We start from the raw sequence: 16,577 nt of genomic DNA on the forward strand, positions 1-16,577 counted from the left end.
CAGCAGGGACCCATCCATGCTTTATGCTGGAAAGGTCATAGGGTGCCTTTTGTGGTCCCTGGCTTCGTAACACGAGAGGTGCTGGGGAGGCGGGTGGAGTTAGATATAAAAGAGAGGGAAGGTGTAGAATTTCAGGTCAGTCTGGGGTGAGTCCCAGAGAAGGAAGTGAGTCAGACGAGGGTCTGAGAGAGAAAGAGAGCAGGCTGACAGCAGGTCAGCCTGAGAGGAGTTCAAGGCGGAGGAAGGCAGTCAGTCAGGAGAGGCTGAGGACTGGTCTTAGTGGAACGAGCTCCCTAGGGAAGGAAGAGAAGGAGAAAGAGAGAGAACCCTTCCAGTCCAGAGAGCACAAAGGCCGGGGCCCGGTCCCCGAGGTTGATTGGATCTTTATGTCCGGCAACAGACACCGGAGGAGTAGTGAGCCGCTAACGCCTTGCTCCCATCATAGACTTGGGACACAACAGCAACTGAATAGAGAGCCGGGACACAGTGAGGAGTCCCCGAAGCAGGCTACAGCTGTCTGTCATACAAGTAAAGACTAGGAACACCTAGAGAGAGGCATTCAAGGGTAACTAAGTACTGGAGTGCTTCGCACCTAAAGGCGCATTGGAGGAGTCGTTCAGTAAGGTACATGATGGCGGAGTGTGGAAGGGAGAATCCTATCCTGCCTGGAGGTTGGCTGGAGCCCTGACCTGGAGAACACAGTACGGAGGCAGGCAGTTGAGTGAACTGCAAACAGTGAGTAAAGCTTTGGAACTGCATACTCTGGTGTCCTCCAGTTATTCCCACACCACTACACCTGGGTACCAGCCTCCATACCATTCTGCGCCTCTCCTCATCCATTGCACCTACACTGCCCTGGGACTACAGCTCCACCTGTGGGGAGCTATACCATCTCTGCTGCACCACACCATCAGTCCCAACGGATCTGTATGCAGCGTTGGCTTACCATCTTACTTGCCAAACACCATGGGTGGCGTCACAAACTATTCTAATAAACTTTAACACCATCAACATCACCGCCATTGATATTGGGCGCCCGGGGCCACGGACCGGGTCACCGCTGCTGTGACACATTCCCGCTGTTAGGCGTCGGATTCCTGGCACTGCACAGCGAGAATCCAGAGCCAGACATCCTGCGGTCTCCCATTCTCCTCTGACCGCTCGGACTCCTGCTCAGCAATCTCGGCGAACCAGGCATTCCCCGCAGACTCGTTCTGTGAGCCTGGATGTTGCTGCCACCTCTGGTGCAGCAATGATAGCGCAACCTGCTTTGCAGGGAACTGCTCCTGAGGCTAAGTCCTCGTGCCGTGCTACTGGGCATGTCCGCAACCTGTCCTCTCAGTGGAGAGCAGGGGTCACATGTGCAGGTCCTATGTCGGATCTGATTGGTCCTTCCTATAGTACTGGAAGGTCCCGGAAGCGCATGGCTATAAAAAGCCCGCATGGCGGCTCGGCCATGCGCTAGTGTAGCATATTATGCTGTGTGTGTATGGTGATGGATGCATGGACTGGTGACTGACTTATTATGAAACCCCTTCCCTTGGATATTACGAATGGTGACAGTATGCTGGGTTAGTCAGCTCCAGATTGTGGCAAGCTACACACCACTGAGCCTTCCTCACCTACACTAGCGTCCGTCGGCGCCCGGCTCCTCCGGCACCGTCGCTTAGCGGCTTCAGTTACGGCCGCGCTGCAGTAGCAGCAGCTTTTGGTGTTCGCGGCTGCGACGCCACACGTCGGCTGACCTGTGCAGCTAACAGGTTCAGCCTTCACGTCTATTGTGTATTCAGGCGTCTCTGTGACTCAACAGAGTCCGCCCTCAGGCTCTCGGGTGACGTTAACCCGAGCGCTGTATCGCACTCCTAGCGTATCTGCCATTGTCCAGCAGCGGTCTTGTCACCTACCGCACGGTGGACCCCGGGCGGCGAACGCGCCTCCTATTATTTATATCTGGTGCGTTCCGCCGACCCTAACATTACACTAGCGCCAGGGTCTGGCTGGCAATGGCAGACGTGCAGCAGCTGCAGCGCTACATTCGGCAGCTGGAGAGCAGGTTGGCGGCTATTGAGAGCACCAACTCAGCTGCGAATGCTGCGCTGGCTGCTGCTCAGACAGTCGCTGAGGCTGTCTCACGTGCGCCCACACCTTTGCCCCTGCCGACAATGTCTCGCCTCCCACTCCCCTATAAGTTTTCGGGTGATAGTGCCTCCTGTAGGGGATTCGTTAGTCAGTGCTCCATTCAGCTGGAGTTGCTGGCTGCACGGTTTCCTACGGAGCGGGCTAAGGTGGGATTTATTGTCTCTCTGTTGTCTGGCCGGGCACTACAGTGGGCCACGCCATTGTGGGAACGTGATGATCCCGTGGTACAGGGGGCTGCTCAGTTCCTCGCGGCTCTGAAGCAAGTCTTCTTGGGACCAAGGGTCACACACGATACGGCTCTCCAACTCTTATCCTTAACACAAGGGTCACTTTCGGTTAGCCATCATGCTGTCCAGTTTCGGACACTGGCTTCCGAGTTAGAGTGGCCGGACAAAGTGTTGGTCCTGGTGTTTTGGAGAGGCCTGGCTGAGCACGTAAAAGATGCTCTAGCTACTAGGGAAATTCCCACCAGTCTGGAGGAGTTGATCGCCGTTTCCACCCGCATTGACCTCCGCTTCACGGAGCGCGGGTTGGAAAGAGCGCAATCCAGACGCAGGGTTAATTTGGCTCCCACCTTTACTGAGCCGCTGATATATCCCGCACAGGAGCTCCCTGCCTCTGAGCCTATGGAGGTGTCTCGCACCGGCACTAAGTCGCATCCGATGCGGAGCTCTGTGCGCTGTTATCAGTGCCGACAGTTCGGCCACTCGGCTGGCACATGCCCTCAGCGGCCGAAAAGACGACCACGTTCAGTAGCTGTAGGTGGTGGTCAGTCCAAGGTGGGACCCTTTGCACCCAAACCGATGTTCCGGGGTACATTAGATAGTGGGTCCTCCTCCTGGGAGGCAGAGGTCACCCTGGATCCTGGGGCCGAGGGGAACTTTATGTCCTCGACTTTTGCCCAGAGACACGCTATCCCTCTGGTGTTACTCTCCCAACCTCTGACCATCAGGGTGGTAAATGGGGCACCGTTACCATCTCAGGTGACCCATCAGACAGTCCCACTCGGACTCTCTATTTCACCCTCACACCAGGAGACTCTGTCCCTGCTAATTATGCCCAATGGCATCGATCAGGTGCTCCTCGGAGTTCCCTGGCTTCGTTGCCACTCCCCTCATATTGACTGGGCTTCGGGGAGGATACTGGGCTGGGGCAAGGACTGTGAGGGAAGGTGCCTGAGGGGCAGCATTCAGGTGGCTTCCACAGAAGTGCCTGCGGATCTCTCCGCGCTCCCCAAACCCTACCACCAGTACGCGGACGTCTTCTCTAAGAAGTCTGCGGAGACGCTCCCGCCGCACTGTTCCTATGATTGCCCGATTGATCTCCTGCCAGGCACAGAGCCTCCCCGAGGCTGTGTTTACCCCTTATCACTCCCTGAGATGGAGGCTATGTCCCAGTATATCCGGGAGAACCTGGCTAGGGGTTTCATCAGAAAATCTGTGTCACCAGCTGGTGCCGGGTTCTTCTTCGTACAGAAGAAAAACGGAGAGCTACGCCCCTGCATCGACTACCGAGGTCTCAATGCCATCACGGTTAAAAACAAATACCCCCTACCGTTGATCTCGGAGTTATTTGACAGGTTGCGGGGGGCCCGGATCTTTACTAAATTAGATCTGCGGGGTGCATACAACCTGATCCGCATTCGCGAGGGAGACGAATGGAAGACAGCTTTTAATACCAGGGATGGCCATTACGAATACCTGGTTATGCCCTTTGGTCTTTGTAATGCGCCAGCTGTCTTCCAAGATTTTGTCAACGACGTCCTCCGCGACATGCTCTCTACCTCGGTGGTGGTCTATCTGGATGACATACTCATCTTTTCGCCAGATTTGACCACCCACCGGAGAGACGTCTGCAGGGTCTTTGACCGTCTGCGGGCGAACTCGTTATTTGCCAAGCTGGAGAAGTGCCAGTTTGAGCAGGAGTCCTTGCCGTTCCTGGGCTATATCATCTCGGCCCAGGGGCTGGCCATGGATCCGGCCAAACTACAGGCGGTAATGGACTGGCAGGAACCCCATTCCCTCAAAGCGGTGCAGCGCTTTTTGGGGTTCGTAAATTACTACCGCCAGTTCATTCCACACTTTTCCACACTGGTGGCTCCTTTGGTTGCTCTCACCAAGAAAGGAGCTAACCCCAATGCTTGGTCAGAACATGTCTCCAAGGCCTTCTCGGCTGTAAAATCACATTTTGCTGGCGCTCCCATATTACATCTTCCCGATGTGGATAAGCCGTTTATCCTTGAGGTAGACGCTTCTTCCGTCGGTGCAGGAGCAGTCCTTTATCAAAAGGATGCTCAAGGTCGGAATCACCCCTGCTTCTTCTATTCCAAGACCTTCTCACCGGCGGAGAAAAATTACTCCATCGGCGACAGGGAGCTGCTAGCCATGAAGCTGGCCTTCTCTGAGTGGAGACATCTCCTGGAGGGAGCCCGGTTTCCCTTTCTCGTATACACGAACCATAAAAACCTGGTCTATCTACAGACGGCCCAACGCCTGAATTCCCGTCAGGCCAGGTGGTCGCTTTTCTTCTCACGATTCCGCTTTACCCTCCACTACCTCTCTGGAGAGAAGAACGTCCGTGCGGATGCTCTCTCACGTTCAGTGGTCTCAGCGGAAGAAGGAGAAGTGGAGCCTCGGTTAATTCTCCCGCCGGAGAGATTTACGACCGTGGCTCCAGTTGCCCTCGAGGCGGTACCACCGGGCAAGACCTTGGTGCCTCCTCAGCTACGGCCAGAGGTTCTTGCCTGGGCACATGCCTCCAGAGTGGGTGGCCATTTTGGTAAAAAACGGACCGCCGAACTCCTGGCAAGGTCATATTGGTGGCCACATATGGCTCGGGATGTCAAGGAGTACGTGCAAGCGTGTGTTTCGTGTGCTCGGAACAGACCCTCTAGACAGAGGCCGGCGGGGCTGTTGTTTCCCCTGCCAGTGGCGGATAGACCTTGGGAGATGGTTGGCATGGACTTCATAGTTGGCCTGCCCAAGTCTGGTGGCAGTACGGTCATCTGGGTGGTCACCGACCATTTTTCCAAAATGGTGCATCTGGTGCCACTCGCACGCCTGCCTTCCGCTCGAGGTCTGGCCACCTTGTTCATTAAACACGTATTCCGTTTGCATGGCATGCCGGATAAAATCGTGAGGGACCGCGGCCCCCAGTTTGCCAGTGTCCTCCACTGACTCCAGGGTCACAGACTGGGCAGTGGAGGCCCGGGACATTTGGGATTGCACTCAGGATGCTATCCGGGCATCTAAAGAAAGGATGAGGGCGTCCGCCGACACGCATCGGCGGCCTGCGCCAAGCTTCTCCCCTGGCGACATGGTATGGCTCTCCACCCGAAACATTAAACTGCGGGTCGAGTCTCCCAAGTTCGCACCGCGATACATTGGACCATTCAAGGTCCTCGAGCGACTTAGCTCGGTGGTCTACCGCCTGGCTCTTCCTCCACATTTGGCCATTTCGGACGTGTTCCATGTGTCCCTCCTCAAACAAGTTCACATGGTCTGGTTTTCTGAGTCATCTGCCGGGTCATCACACTTATCGTCTGATGAGTTTGAGGTTAACGCCATCATGGGGCGCAGGTTTGTCCGTGGCAAAAAATTTTATTTGGTGGACTGGAAGGGTCATGGGCCCGAGGCTCGGACCTGGGAGCCGGTGGAAAACATTCATGCACCGCTCCTGATCGCGGCCTTTGAGTGCAGTGAGGCTCAGAGGGGGGGGGCCCTAGGAGGGGGGGTAATGTTAGGCGTCGGATTCCTGGCACTGCACAGCGGGAATCCAGAGCCAGACATCCTGCGGTCTCCCATTCTCCTCTGACCGCTCGGACTCCTGCTCAGCAATCTTGGCGAACCAGGCATTCCCCGCAGACTCGTTCTGTGAGCCTGGATGTTGCTGCCACCTCTGGTGCAGCAATGATAGCGCAACCTGCTTTGCAGGGAACTGCTCCTGAGGCTAAGTCCTCGTGCCGTGCTACTGGGCATGTCCGCAACCTGTCCTCTCAGTGGAGAGCAGGGGTCACATGTGCAGGTCCTATGTCGGATCTGATTGGTCCTTCCTATAGTACTGGAAGGTCCCGGAAGCGCATGGCTATAAAAAGCCCGCATGGCGGCTCGGCCATGCGCTAGTGTAGCATATTATGCTGTGTGTGTATGGTGATAGATGCATGGACTGGTGACTGACTTATTATGAAACCCCTTCCCTTGGATATTACGAATGGTGACAGTATGCTGGGTTAGTCAGCTCCAGATTGTGGCAAGCTACACACCACTGAGCCTTCCTCACCTACACTAGCGTCCGTCGGCGCCCGGCTCCTCCGGCACCGTCGCTTAGCGGCTTCAGTTATGGCCGCGCTGCAGTAGCAGCAGCTTTTGGTGTTCGCGGCTGCAACGCCACACGTCGGCTGACCTGTGCAGCTAACAGGCTCAGCCTTCACGTCTATTGTGTATTCAGGCGTCTCTGTGACTCAACAGAGTCCGCCCTCAGGCTCTCGGGTGACGTTAACCCGAGCGCTGTATCGCACTCCTAGCGTATCTGCCATTGTCCAGCAGCGGTCTTGTCACCTACCGCACGGTGGACCCCGGGCGGCGAACGCGCCTCCTATTATTTATATCTGGTGCGTTCCGGCGACCCTAACACCCGCCTTGACACTGGCCCGGTACCGAGTACCCCGCTGCCCTGGGTGTGCGAGGGCGACCCATTGCGGGTCCTCTTAAAATTGGTTATTTGGGACTTTGCTTTTTTTTGCATAGGAATAAGAACTTACAGGCAGATATCTGCCTGTTCTGCCCAGAGATAATCTCTGCCGTCTCAGGGAGGTCATGGACCTCTCCTGACAGCTGTTCTTTGGCTTTCGGTGATGTAATGTCGATAGAGCAGCTTCTTCGCTTTCACCCTACTATATAGATGAGGCGTCACAGCTAAGGTCATGCAGCCCATTGACATCCCAACTGCAAGGAGCCTGCTATTAATCAGCATGATGTTGGCGTTGACATCCCATCTACAGAGAGGACCAGAAGAGAAAGCGCTGCTCTGTCGATGTGAGGTCAAGAGAAGCAGGAGAGTTACTGCCTGAGAGGGGAGAGATCGCAGGCCAACTAACTGCCTGTAAGTTCTTAGCCCCATGTGAAAAAATAACCAAAGTCCTGGATAACCCCTTTAAATCTAAGCATGAGCATGCAGGAAACCATGGGGTTTCCTCTCATAGTTTGGTTTAGTGTGTATTTATTAAATATTGTGTAATGAAAATATATAAAGAACACTGAGAAACTAAATATTCTAGACAAAGAAATTTGCCAGAGTTGACAGTTCATGTTATATTTACGGTATTGAACTTTAATTTTTACATATAATTAGTAGGCCTTCCCCAGAAAAATCCATTGGTTTTATTACTAGTGGCTGGAATGTTATATACTATACCTCTTCCACTCCTGTGAGAGAATAAGCATGCCCTTTTACCAGTCCACTGGCCATACGAGTCTCAAACTGTGCGGGGACAATGGCCTACAATATTAACACAGCAGAGATTAACTAGAGATATCAGAAGCTTATATAACACCTATAAACACGAAAATCATCAACGATATCGCTAAGCATTGAAATGAAACATGTTGACATCATTCAAAAGACAAGGTCATGCAAAAAACATATTACAACGAGGCAGTAGCAATGAAGGGGGCAGAAGTAGACCCAGACCCTGCGCTCAGAGGGTCCCACACGGAGCTATGCTACCCTTTACTGTTACGGGTCGTGGGACTCTGACTTCCTGTGCGTGCGTTGGCGCTATGACCGCGCGTTGGTCCGCTCGAGCCTCGCCGTTGAAATCATCAGAATCCAGGATTAGATGAGTATATGATTTTTTTTATTTTAATTAAAACTTGTGGGGGCATCATAAACAATTGGGGACCCTAAAGCATTGGGGGGCCCTCTTGCTTATAGGGACTACTGTAGAGGCTCTTATAAAGTGTGGGCCTATTATACAGTTTGGGGGCTAATGTGGGGCCCATTATACAGTGTAGGAACTAATGTTGGGGTCATTATACAGCTTGTGGGATAATGTGGGGGCGATTATACAGTTTGAGAGCTAATGCAGGGGCCATTATAGAGTTTGGGGCTTACCGTGGGGGCCATTATACAGTGTGGAGATTACTGTGGAGGCCATTATACAGTGTGGGTTCTGTTGTGGGGGCCATTATAGAGTTTGGGGCTTACTGTTGGGGCCATTATACAGTGTGGAGATTACTGTGGAGGCCATTTTACAGTGTGGGTTCTGTTGTGGGGACCATTATAGAGTCTGAGGGCTTCTGTGGGGTCATTATACTGTGTTTTTGGAGAGCACTGGGGACATCATACTGTGTATAGCCTAGTCATTTATTCTAATAAGGTGATTGATGTGCTGTGCTAACTATGCAATCACTAAAGAATGCACTTTAATCTGCTTCGTCACATGTGCTAAAGAAGCAGGATTAGTCCCGCAGGGTGTTCCTTCTCCTGGGCTAGTCCTGACTCGGATCTAATCCTGCCTCTCAGGGGGTGAATGTCAGACTCTATAGAGGCCCTAGATCATTCTTGAAAGATTGAAAATTAATACTGGAAAAAAGTGGGTTAACTGCGCTGCTAATGATATCCAATTGAACATTCCAGGAGACCGAAGAGGTTTCTATGCGGTTTATTATCACCGCACTTTGAAGTCATCCGACTTCTTCATCAGGACAAACCACAAAATTAGGTTTGTACCTCTTCCTGGAATCTTCAATTGGTTATCATCATCAGCGCAGTTAACCCACTTCTTTACCATATTGATTTTCACTGGCTTCCACTCGTGGGTCTTGCAGTGGCTGACATTTTGAGCTACTACAGTAGTTGTATGTCACACAACTTCACCAGGTGAACACCTCCTCGCAACCCGTTACCTTCCACCACTGGATAAGACCCTATTGCGTTTTTACTGCTCTTCCAGCCTCCTTCATTATTCTTGAAAGATTGCAGCATTCGTATAGCACATCAAACACTTTGGTCCCAATTCATTATCATTTGTGATACATTGAAGACATTTTTTTTCTTTTTTTGCTTTGTGGTATTCACTGACTTTTTTGTGCCAAATACTTCAAAATGGCACATGCAGTTTATACATTTGGTGCAAAGTAACCGAAAAATTTTCCTTATTTTTGTCTTTTTAACAGTTTTTGCAACTTTTTAACTCCAAAACTCAAACCCTTTAAAGGGAATCTGTCACCAGGTTTTTGCTATTTAATATGAGAGCAGCATGATGTAGGGGCAGAGTCCCTGATTCCAGTGAGATATCACTTGCTAGACTTTTTTTTGCTGTTCTAATAAAATCAAAATTTTATCAGCAGGAGATTATCCCTACAGGACTAAGAGTCTCGTGCCTCCTCGTCAACCACTGATTAGCAGCACGCTGTCAATGTACAGTGTACACAAAAAACAAAAAGCAGCAAATCAGAGGTGTGGGCGGGGTTATACACAGATCAGCACTCCAAGCACTGCAGCTGAGAAAACTGTGATTGTTGCACAACTGCTGCACCCAGTAAAAGAAGTAATACATCGATGGAATCAGGGTCTCTGTCCCTACATCATGTACTGTCAGATTGCATAGCAAAAACCTGCTGATGGATTCCCCTTATAAAGTCACACTTTTTTAAAAAAGATAAACCAAATTGAAAAGTTCGCCATAAACCTTACATCAGTCAGGGTCTGGAGTAAAATGCAACAGAAAATGTGACATTTAGAAAAAGTTGCATTTCAATTGGGTTCCTGCCTCTCATGTGCCAGCAGCTTAGGTGGGAGGTCTTTGATAGAGGACTGCTGGGCATTGTTCATTTTTGTTAAGACCACCAAGCTGGCATTTGTAAGATTGAAACACTGGCTAGCTGTCCGGGGGATGGCTGATGACATCTGATGGATGGCTCAGGCTCGGATTGGCCCACAGGGAAACAGATTAATTCTCCGGTTGACCCCAGTGCAGTATTTCCCCTCCCCCAACATAAGCAGTAGCACAATACACTTAATTAACTATGTACAGACAAGAGCAGCATATCATCATTCATTTATCAAACCTCCCAGTTTATTACATAAAAGCAGATGTAAATTTGTGACTGAGCTGATGAGGGGGCCTCCAGAGCCACATTGCTGATGAGCCCTTGGCACCCCCACCCAATACTGATGCTACGAGCACATCTGCTTCATGGTTTTCTGCCTGCACTAATGGAGTTGGGACTATTAGGCAAGTAGAACTTTTTTTTCCCCCTGTTATGGTGGGAGAGGTAGCTGTTCACACACATGCATGGTTAGTTTCTAATGATGGCAAGTCACATAAACATAGAAACACAATTATAAGCGTTACAGAGCAGGACAGCCTCTAAATGAAAGCATGTTAATGACCAAGATGCAATTCGTATGTTTAACACGTGTGGCCACATTTATGTCTAATGGAACAAGAAATTTTCTGCTGAGAATAAACATATAAAAGATGTGATTGTTAACAATGAGTCGAAGATTAACAATAGGGGTTATCTGCTTATGGATAAAGCCACATAGAGATTATGACTGGTAACGGATATGTTAGGATGCAGAGGGCGATCCTATACATCTGTGGAGTTGAATTAAATATATTTTGCATAAAGCATCATTTTCCTGGACTTTATACAACTGTTTTATAATGTAACATATGCCATAAGTGAGATATTGGGCAGAGCATCTCTCATGTTAGCAGCCATCACACCATGCCTGGAGTATACAAACCGATGGTGGCTTTGGCCTCAAGCCATCCTGGTCAAGCTGTGTGTCACCCACACCCTCAATCATTTTCTTCAATGCCTCCCCCATATCTGAGGTGGGCACCGTCCCAAGCAAGATATCTTTCTCCTGGCATCAGCAAAAAAATGCATAGGTTACGAACTGTAGAGACTTAATAAGCCTGGAGATAAGAGTGCTGATGGCGGACCACGGCAGCCAACCGCCGGCTGTAGCAGTGACATGATGACCTTATCGATGCCAGTGCCGCAGTGGGTGGAAGATTGCTGTGGTCTCTCTTGAGACCTTTTTAATATTTTACCTAATATTAAAACTCTGTAAAAATCATCGATAAATTGCATTCTATCTCATGATATAAACTGAATTTATTAACAATAAATATTTTTGAGTCACTAATCCGAACCTTTTACCTTCCATTTAGATTTAACAAGTGGCATCAATGCTAATGCTTACGATCAATACTTGGCAAATTAGAAAAAAAAACCCTGATACAGAGTCGTATGTCGACTGTAGCATATGGCACTGAGTGTGTAGACAGATTCACAGGGACAGCTGTCCTGCAGACCTCGAGCCGCCCTCCGGTAAGAGAACCAAAGATACAAACTCTTAGTGTTCTCTTCTCTAACGACAGCTGTTGGCATCATCAACACCATTTTTATTGGGGTTTTCAAGAGGAGAGTTCTGCTATGCGTTACAATGGGAGTGGGCAGCAAAAAATAAAGTGGGTCGGGTGCAGATTTAGTTTAAATATCATGTTTCAGCAAATGGATGTGTAATGCTAAATCTCATCTTCGTGAATGGAAATGTCTTTTATCAGTAATAAATACAAGGAATATATTTAATTTTTTTGTGAACTGGGGAGAATAAGGGTTTTTTTGGTTGACATTTAGGGATTATTTGTAAATTGAATCTATACATACTAAGGCCATGTGCACACATTCAGTAGTTGGTGAGTTTTTTCCCTCAATATTTGTTTGTGAGACAAAACCAGGAGTGGAACGGTCAGAGAAAAAAGCATAAGGCTGGAGTCACACTGCCGTATTTCTAGTGCGATAATCGCATCGCACTGCACGGACTGGCCGGCACGTCTCCTGACCTGAGCAATACAGCGTGATGGAATACTATGCAGCTGTCAAGCTCAGGTCAGGAGAGCCGACAGCCAGTACAAGGTTTACCATGCGATTCTCGCACGAGAAATACAGCAATGTGTCTCTGCCCTAATAGAAACATTTGCACCACTTCTGCATTTTTCACCCGCGCCTAGTTTTGGCTTACAAATACTGGGGTAAAAAACTCACCAAATACTGAATGTGTGCATTTGGCCTAAAGGGGCGATTCAGGTGAAAATTATAGGGAGGGCACTTACAGTCGTTTTGGGGAACCAGCTAGAGTGGCTTCCGGTTGCTCATTTGGTGATCTTACGTAGTAGACAGATGGTGTGAAAGTAACGTCCTTTTTTAAGTCTCAAATAACTCCTGGCTCTTCTCCGGTTCATGAAGGAATTTTAGCCAGAATACCGCCATAAAACACCTTCAAATGACGCAAAATGTTTGTGCAACACGAAGTTGTACAAAAAGTCTGAGACATTTGCCATTTTCATGTCATTTTCAGCCAGCTCCGCCAAAGTGGGCAAAAAATCAGTAAAACGTGGAGTGACAAAGACCATCCAATAAACTCACCAAAAGTTGTGGAGTAACATTTCTGGGGAGCCGAACGCCAATGATGTGATGGGCCTAAATCATTAAATGTTATGCACCTCTTAATGAATGTGGTGCATCTTACTCCTCCACACCCATCATTAAGACTGACATATGTAAAGCCAATCTTAATGAATTAGGCTCTTAGAGTTTAATGAAGTGGAAAAAACACATATGTGGCCACGTCTACTGTAAGTGGCTATGGTAGGGGGATCCAGTAAGGTCTGGGTTCCTGGGGTGCGTTGATGGCCTCCAACTCATGGCCTATAAGCTTTAAATATCTCAGAACACTTAGAACTTCCAAAGTGCAAAAACTGCAAAACAAATGGAGTTTTCTGTTTCTTCAAGATGTCAGTAGTACAGTTGAGCGAATATGCTCAGAATCCATTGCCGAATCCGAATTTGTCATATTCGTGCCATATTGGTACCGTATCTGTGCCGAATTTATGTTTGATGATCGTTTCCGAACATATTAGTTCATTTCTACTCCCATTGACTTTCGGCAAATATTGTAAAACCAATATTAGCTGCAGATCGTATTCGGAACCAAATTTTGAAAAATTCCCTCAACTCTAGTCAGTAGTTAGTATGAAGGAGATTCAGACATCAAGGAAAGTCAGTAGAAGCGAACAGGGCGCTCCCAATCCTGAGAACAGAAGAAACAAAAAAAAGAGGCATCACTTTAACTTCTCTTGCGTGGCTTCACACAGAAGTCCTCAGAGGAAAGATAGAGACCACTCTGGTCAATTTCCTTCGTAATTATTTCTGACAATCTGGTGTTGGGACTAATATTTTTCAGTTTCAATTTTCAATTTATTAGCCAGATCTAAAATCATTTTTTTGGCCACTTAGTATCACATTGTGAATTCTGTTAGGTCTATTTTCAGAGTTTAGTATATTAAGGGAGGGGTGGTGGTGCGGATAAGTAGCTTTATTGGAAATTATTTAGTTTAATCACATAGAATGTTGTCGATTTGTTACAAGGACTCAGAGGACGACTGTGAGATCTGCTCAGCCACACAGGGGCCAAAGAGGTCAGGGGGCCACTACCACCTCCAAAGCAGGTGGAACTGCACATTATTATTTGCTATAGAACTGCAAAGGGCGCATATATTGTTCATGCACAGTTGTCCTCTTCTCTCTGTGTCTGCCATTGGGCTCAGGGGGAAACGACTCACAGGCTTTGAGTCCTGGAGGAATAAATCTATCCTGTAACAGATTCTTATTTGTGATACTGTTAATAATGATCACCAGAAGGAAACCAAGCAATTCAGAAATCAGAGTCACATCAGGATTTACATTACGTGCCAAGATGTAGATATTTTTGTAATACTCCTTATGAAAAGAAACTGCTTTATAAATTGGGTTCAAATTAAAGGCCCCCATATACAATTGGTTAAAGTCGGCCTATCCTGCCAATATGAGTGGGATCTGTTGACAGTGTAATGTGTATATAGGGGCCTCCCAACTCACTCTCAACAAGTATCATCAAGGGATAGAAGGGGTCATCCTGTTGGATTTCCAAAGAATGATCCTTTTGGCCTCCGAGGTACAAGACATTTTCGGAGAGTTTGGCAGCGGCTCTTCAACAGAACAGAAGACTGCTCGGCCGACAGCTATCTAATGTGTATTGGAGCTTTATCATGCAATGGTCTTCTGCAAAAGGTAATTTGTCCTGAATGCTTGTCATAGTACATTACTAAGACTTTTAAAGAAGTAAGAACACATGTAAGGCCCCCTTCAAATGTTCATGTTTGCAGTACGTGTGGCATCCATTTTTTTCACGGATGGCACACATACATAACCTATAACCTATGGTGATCTTCACATGTCAGACACTGAGGCATGTCATTTTTTTTTCAACAACATGGATGACAAGGGCCAATATAAGTCAAGGGGTCCGTGAAAAAACACGTACAGCACAAGAATGGCATCAATGTGCCATCCGTGTTTGACACTGCAAAGTATACGAAAAGCTTTGTAATTTAATTCTTTCTTTAGCCATACCAGAAAAACACAGATGGCACAAGGATGACACAGGCATCCAAAACACTGATGACACCGGTACCGATATTATATGATTGTGTGAAGTAGGTCTAACATGGCACTGTTGAGGAATAGGAAGACTCCAGTGGTGTCCTTTCGGAGCATTTATTGGTACATGGATAAAAGCAGGGCTATGCCCTGTGCACCCTTTGACACTAACTCAGTGCCTTCCTCAGGCTGTGAGGAAGTTACTTGTTCAGCATAGCTCTGTATTTTATCCATGTAGCAATAAATGCTCTGAAAGGACACAACTGAAGTCATCTTATTCTTCAGCAGCGTCATGACACTCCATTTCTTTTTTAATTTTAATTATGATTGGCAGCATCCTTCAGCGTAACGGAAATATGGAAAGAGCTGCAGCCAATTCTATCATATCTCAAGGTTGTGATAGAGATCTGTTTCCAGCAGTTGCACGTCATGTAAGCAAGCATCCTATCCCTAGCACTCTGCCTGGCAATAATTAGAGATGGGTGGACACCTGGATGTTCGTGTCTTGCGGGTTCAGGTGCCAGAACAGAACCCAGACCCCATTCACTTGAATGGGGGGCCCTAACATCCAGTGTTTGCCACGCTGTCATGTGCATGGCAGCGCGGCAAACACATTCACTGCGGTGAAATCATCCCCACCGGTCAGAGAGCTGCTGTTTCCACGCTGTCAAAAAAGAGTGTGAGTGCTCAGCTGTGATCGAAGGTATAAAGTTTACCTCCGGTCACTAGTGTCAGATGATGGGACTACTGATCCCATCATCTGACACCTGCAGCCGCAAATTACAGTGAGAGAAGGAGCGGCAGTTTGGAGTATTTATTAGCCGCTCCTGCGCTGGAAATAAATAATTAAAATAAAAAAACCGGGGTGGGGTACCCTTTATTTCTGCTAACCAGCCAGGCAAAAATCACAGCTGGGGGCTGCAACCTTCAGCTTCAGCAAGGCTAGTTATCAAGAATCGAGGGTTCCCCACGCTGTTTTTTTAATTATTTCAATAAATAATTTTAAAAAACGGTGTGGGGTCACCCCCATTTTTTTTTTTCTCAATTATTTTTATTGAGATTGAACAAGAAAACAAGTCAAAACAATGACAACCATAGTTACAACCACCATATATACACTCACTGGCCACTTTATTAGGTACACCTGTCCAACTGTGTGTTAAGACTTAATTTCTAATCAGCCAATCACATGGCGGCAACTCAGTGCATTTAGGCATGTAGACATGGTCAAGACAATCTCCTGCAGTTCAAACCGAGCATCAGTATGGGGAAGAAAGGTGATTTGAGTGCCTTTGAACGTGGCATGATTGTTGGTGCCAGAAGGGCTGGTCTGAGTATTTCAGAAACTGCTGATCTACTGGGATTTTCACGCACAACCATCTCTAGGGTTTACAGAGAATGGTCCGAAAAAGAAAAAAAATCCAGTGAGCGGCAGTTCTGTGGGCGGAAATGCCTTGTTGATGCCAGAGGTCAGAGGAGAATGGGCATACTGGTTCGAGCTGATAGAAAGGCAACAGTGACTCAAATTGCCACCCGTTACAACCAAGGTAGGCAGAAGAGCATCTCTGAACGCACAGTGCGTCGAACTTTGAGGCAGATGGGCTACAGCAGCAGAAGACCACACTGGGTACCACTCCTCTCAGCTAAGAACAGGAAACTGAGGCTACAATTTGCACAAGCTCATCGAAATTGGACAGTAGAAGATTGGAAAAACGTTGCCTGGTCTGATGAGTCTCGATTTCTGCTGCGACATTCGGATGGTAGGGTCAGAATTTGGCGTAAACAACATGAAAGCATGGATCCATCCAGCCTTGTATCAACGGTTCAGGCTGGTGGTGGTGGTGTCATGGTGTGGGGAATTTTTTCTTGGCACTCTTTGGGCCCCTTGGTACCAATTGAGCATCGTTGCAACGCCACAGCCTACCTGAGTATTGTTGCTGA

At 48.2% G+C, this 16,577-nt stretch overlaps 1 protein-coding gene across 2 annotated transcripts in view; it reads right to left on the minus strand.

Moving 5' to 3' along the window:
- CAPN3 (calpain 3) overlaps positions 1–16,577 on the minus strand; it is a 190,710-nt gene that overhangs the window by 125,471 nt on the left and 48,662 nt on the right. The window contains exons 6-7 of one of the 2 annotated variants that reach the window (XM_073554178.1): positions 10,894–11,016; positions 7,552–7,635 (exon numbers count right to left, since the gene is read on the minus strand). In XM_073554178.1, coding sequence (XP_073410279.1) covers positions 7,552–7,635; positions 10,894–11,016 — 207 coding nt within the window. The remainder of the gene's footprint in view (positions 1–7,551; positions 7,636–10,893; positions 11,017–16,577) is intronic. The other variant, XM_073554179.1, reaches the window with a different exon arrangement.

This window comes from Dendrobates tinctorius, unplaced genomic scaffold (assembly GCF_039654945.1).
Source record: "Dendrobates tinctorius isolate UK_male_01 unplaced genomic scaffold, ASM3965494v1 ptg000208l, whole genome shotgun sequence".
In the NCBI taxonomy this organism is placed as follows: domain Eukaryota; kingdom Metazoa; phylum Chordata; class Amphibia; order Anura; family Dendrobatidae; genus Dendrobates; species Dendrobates tinctorius.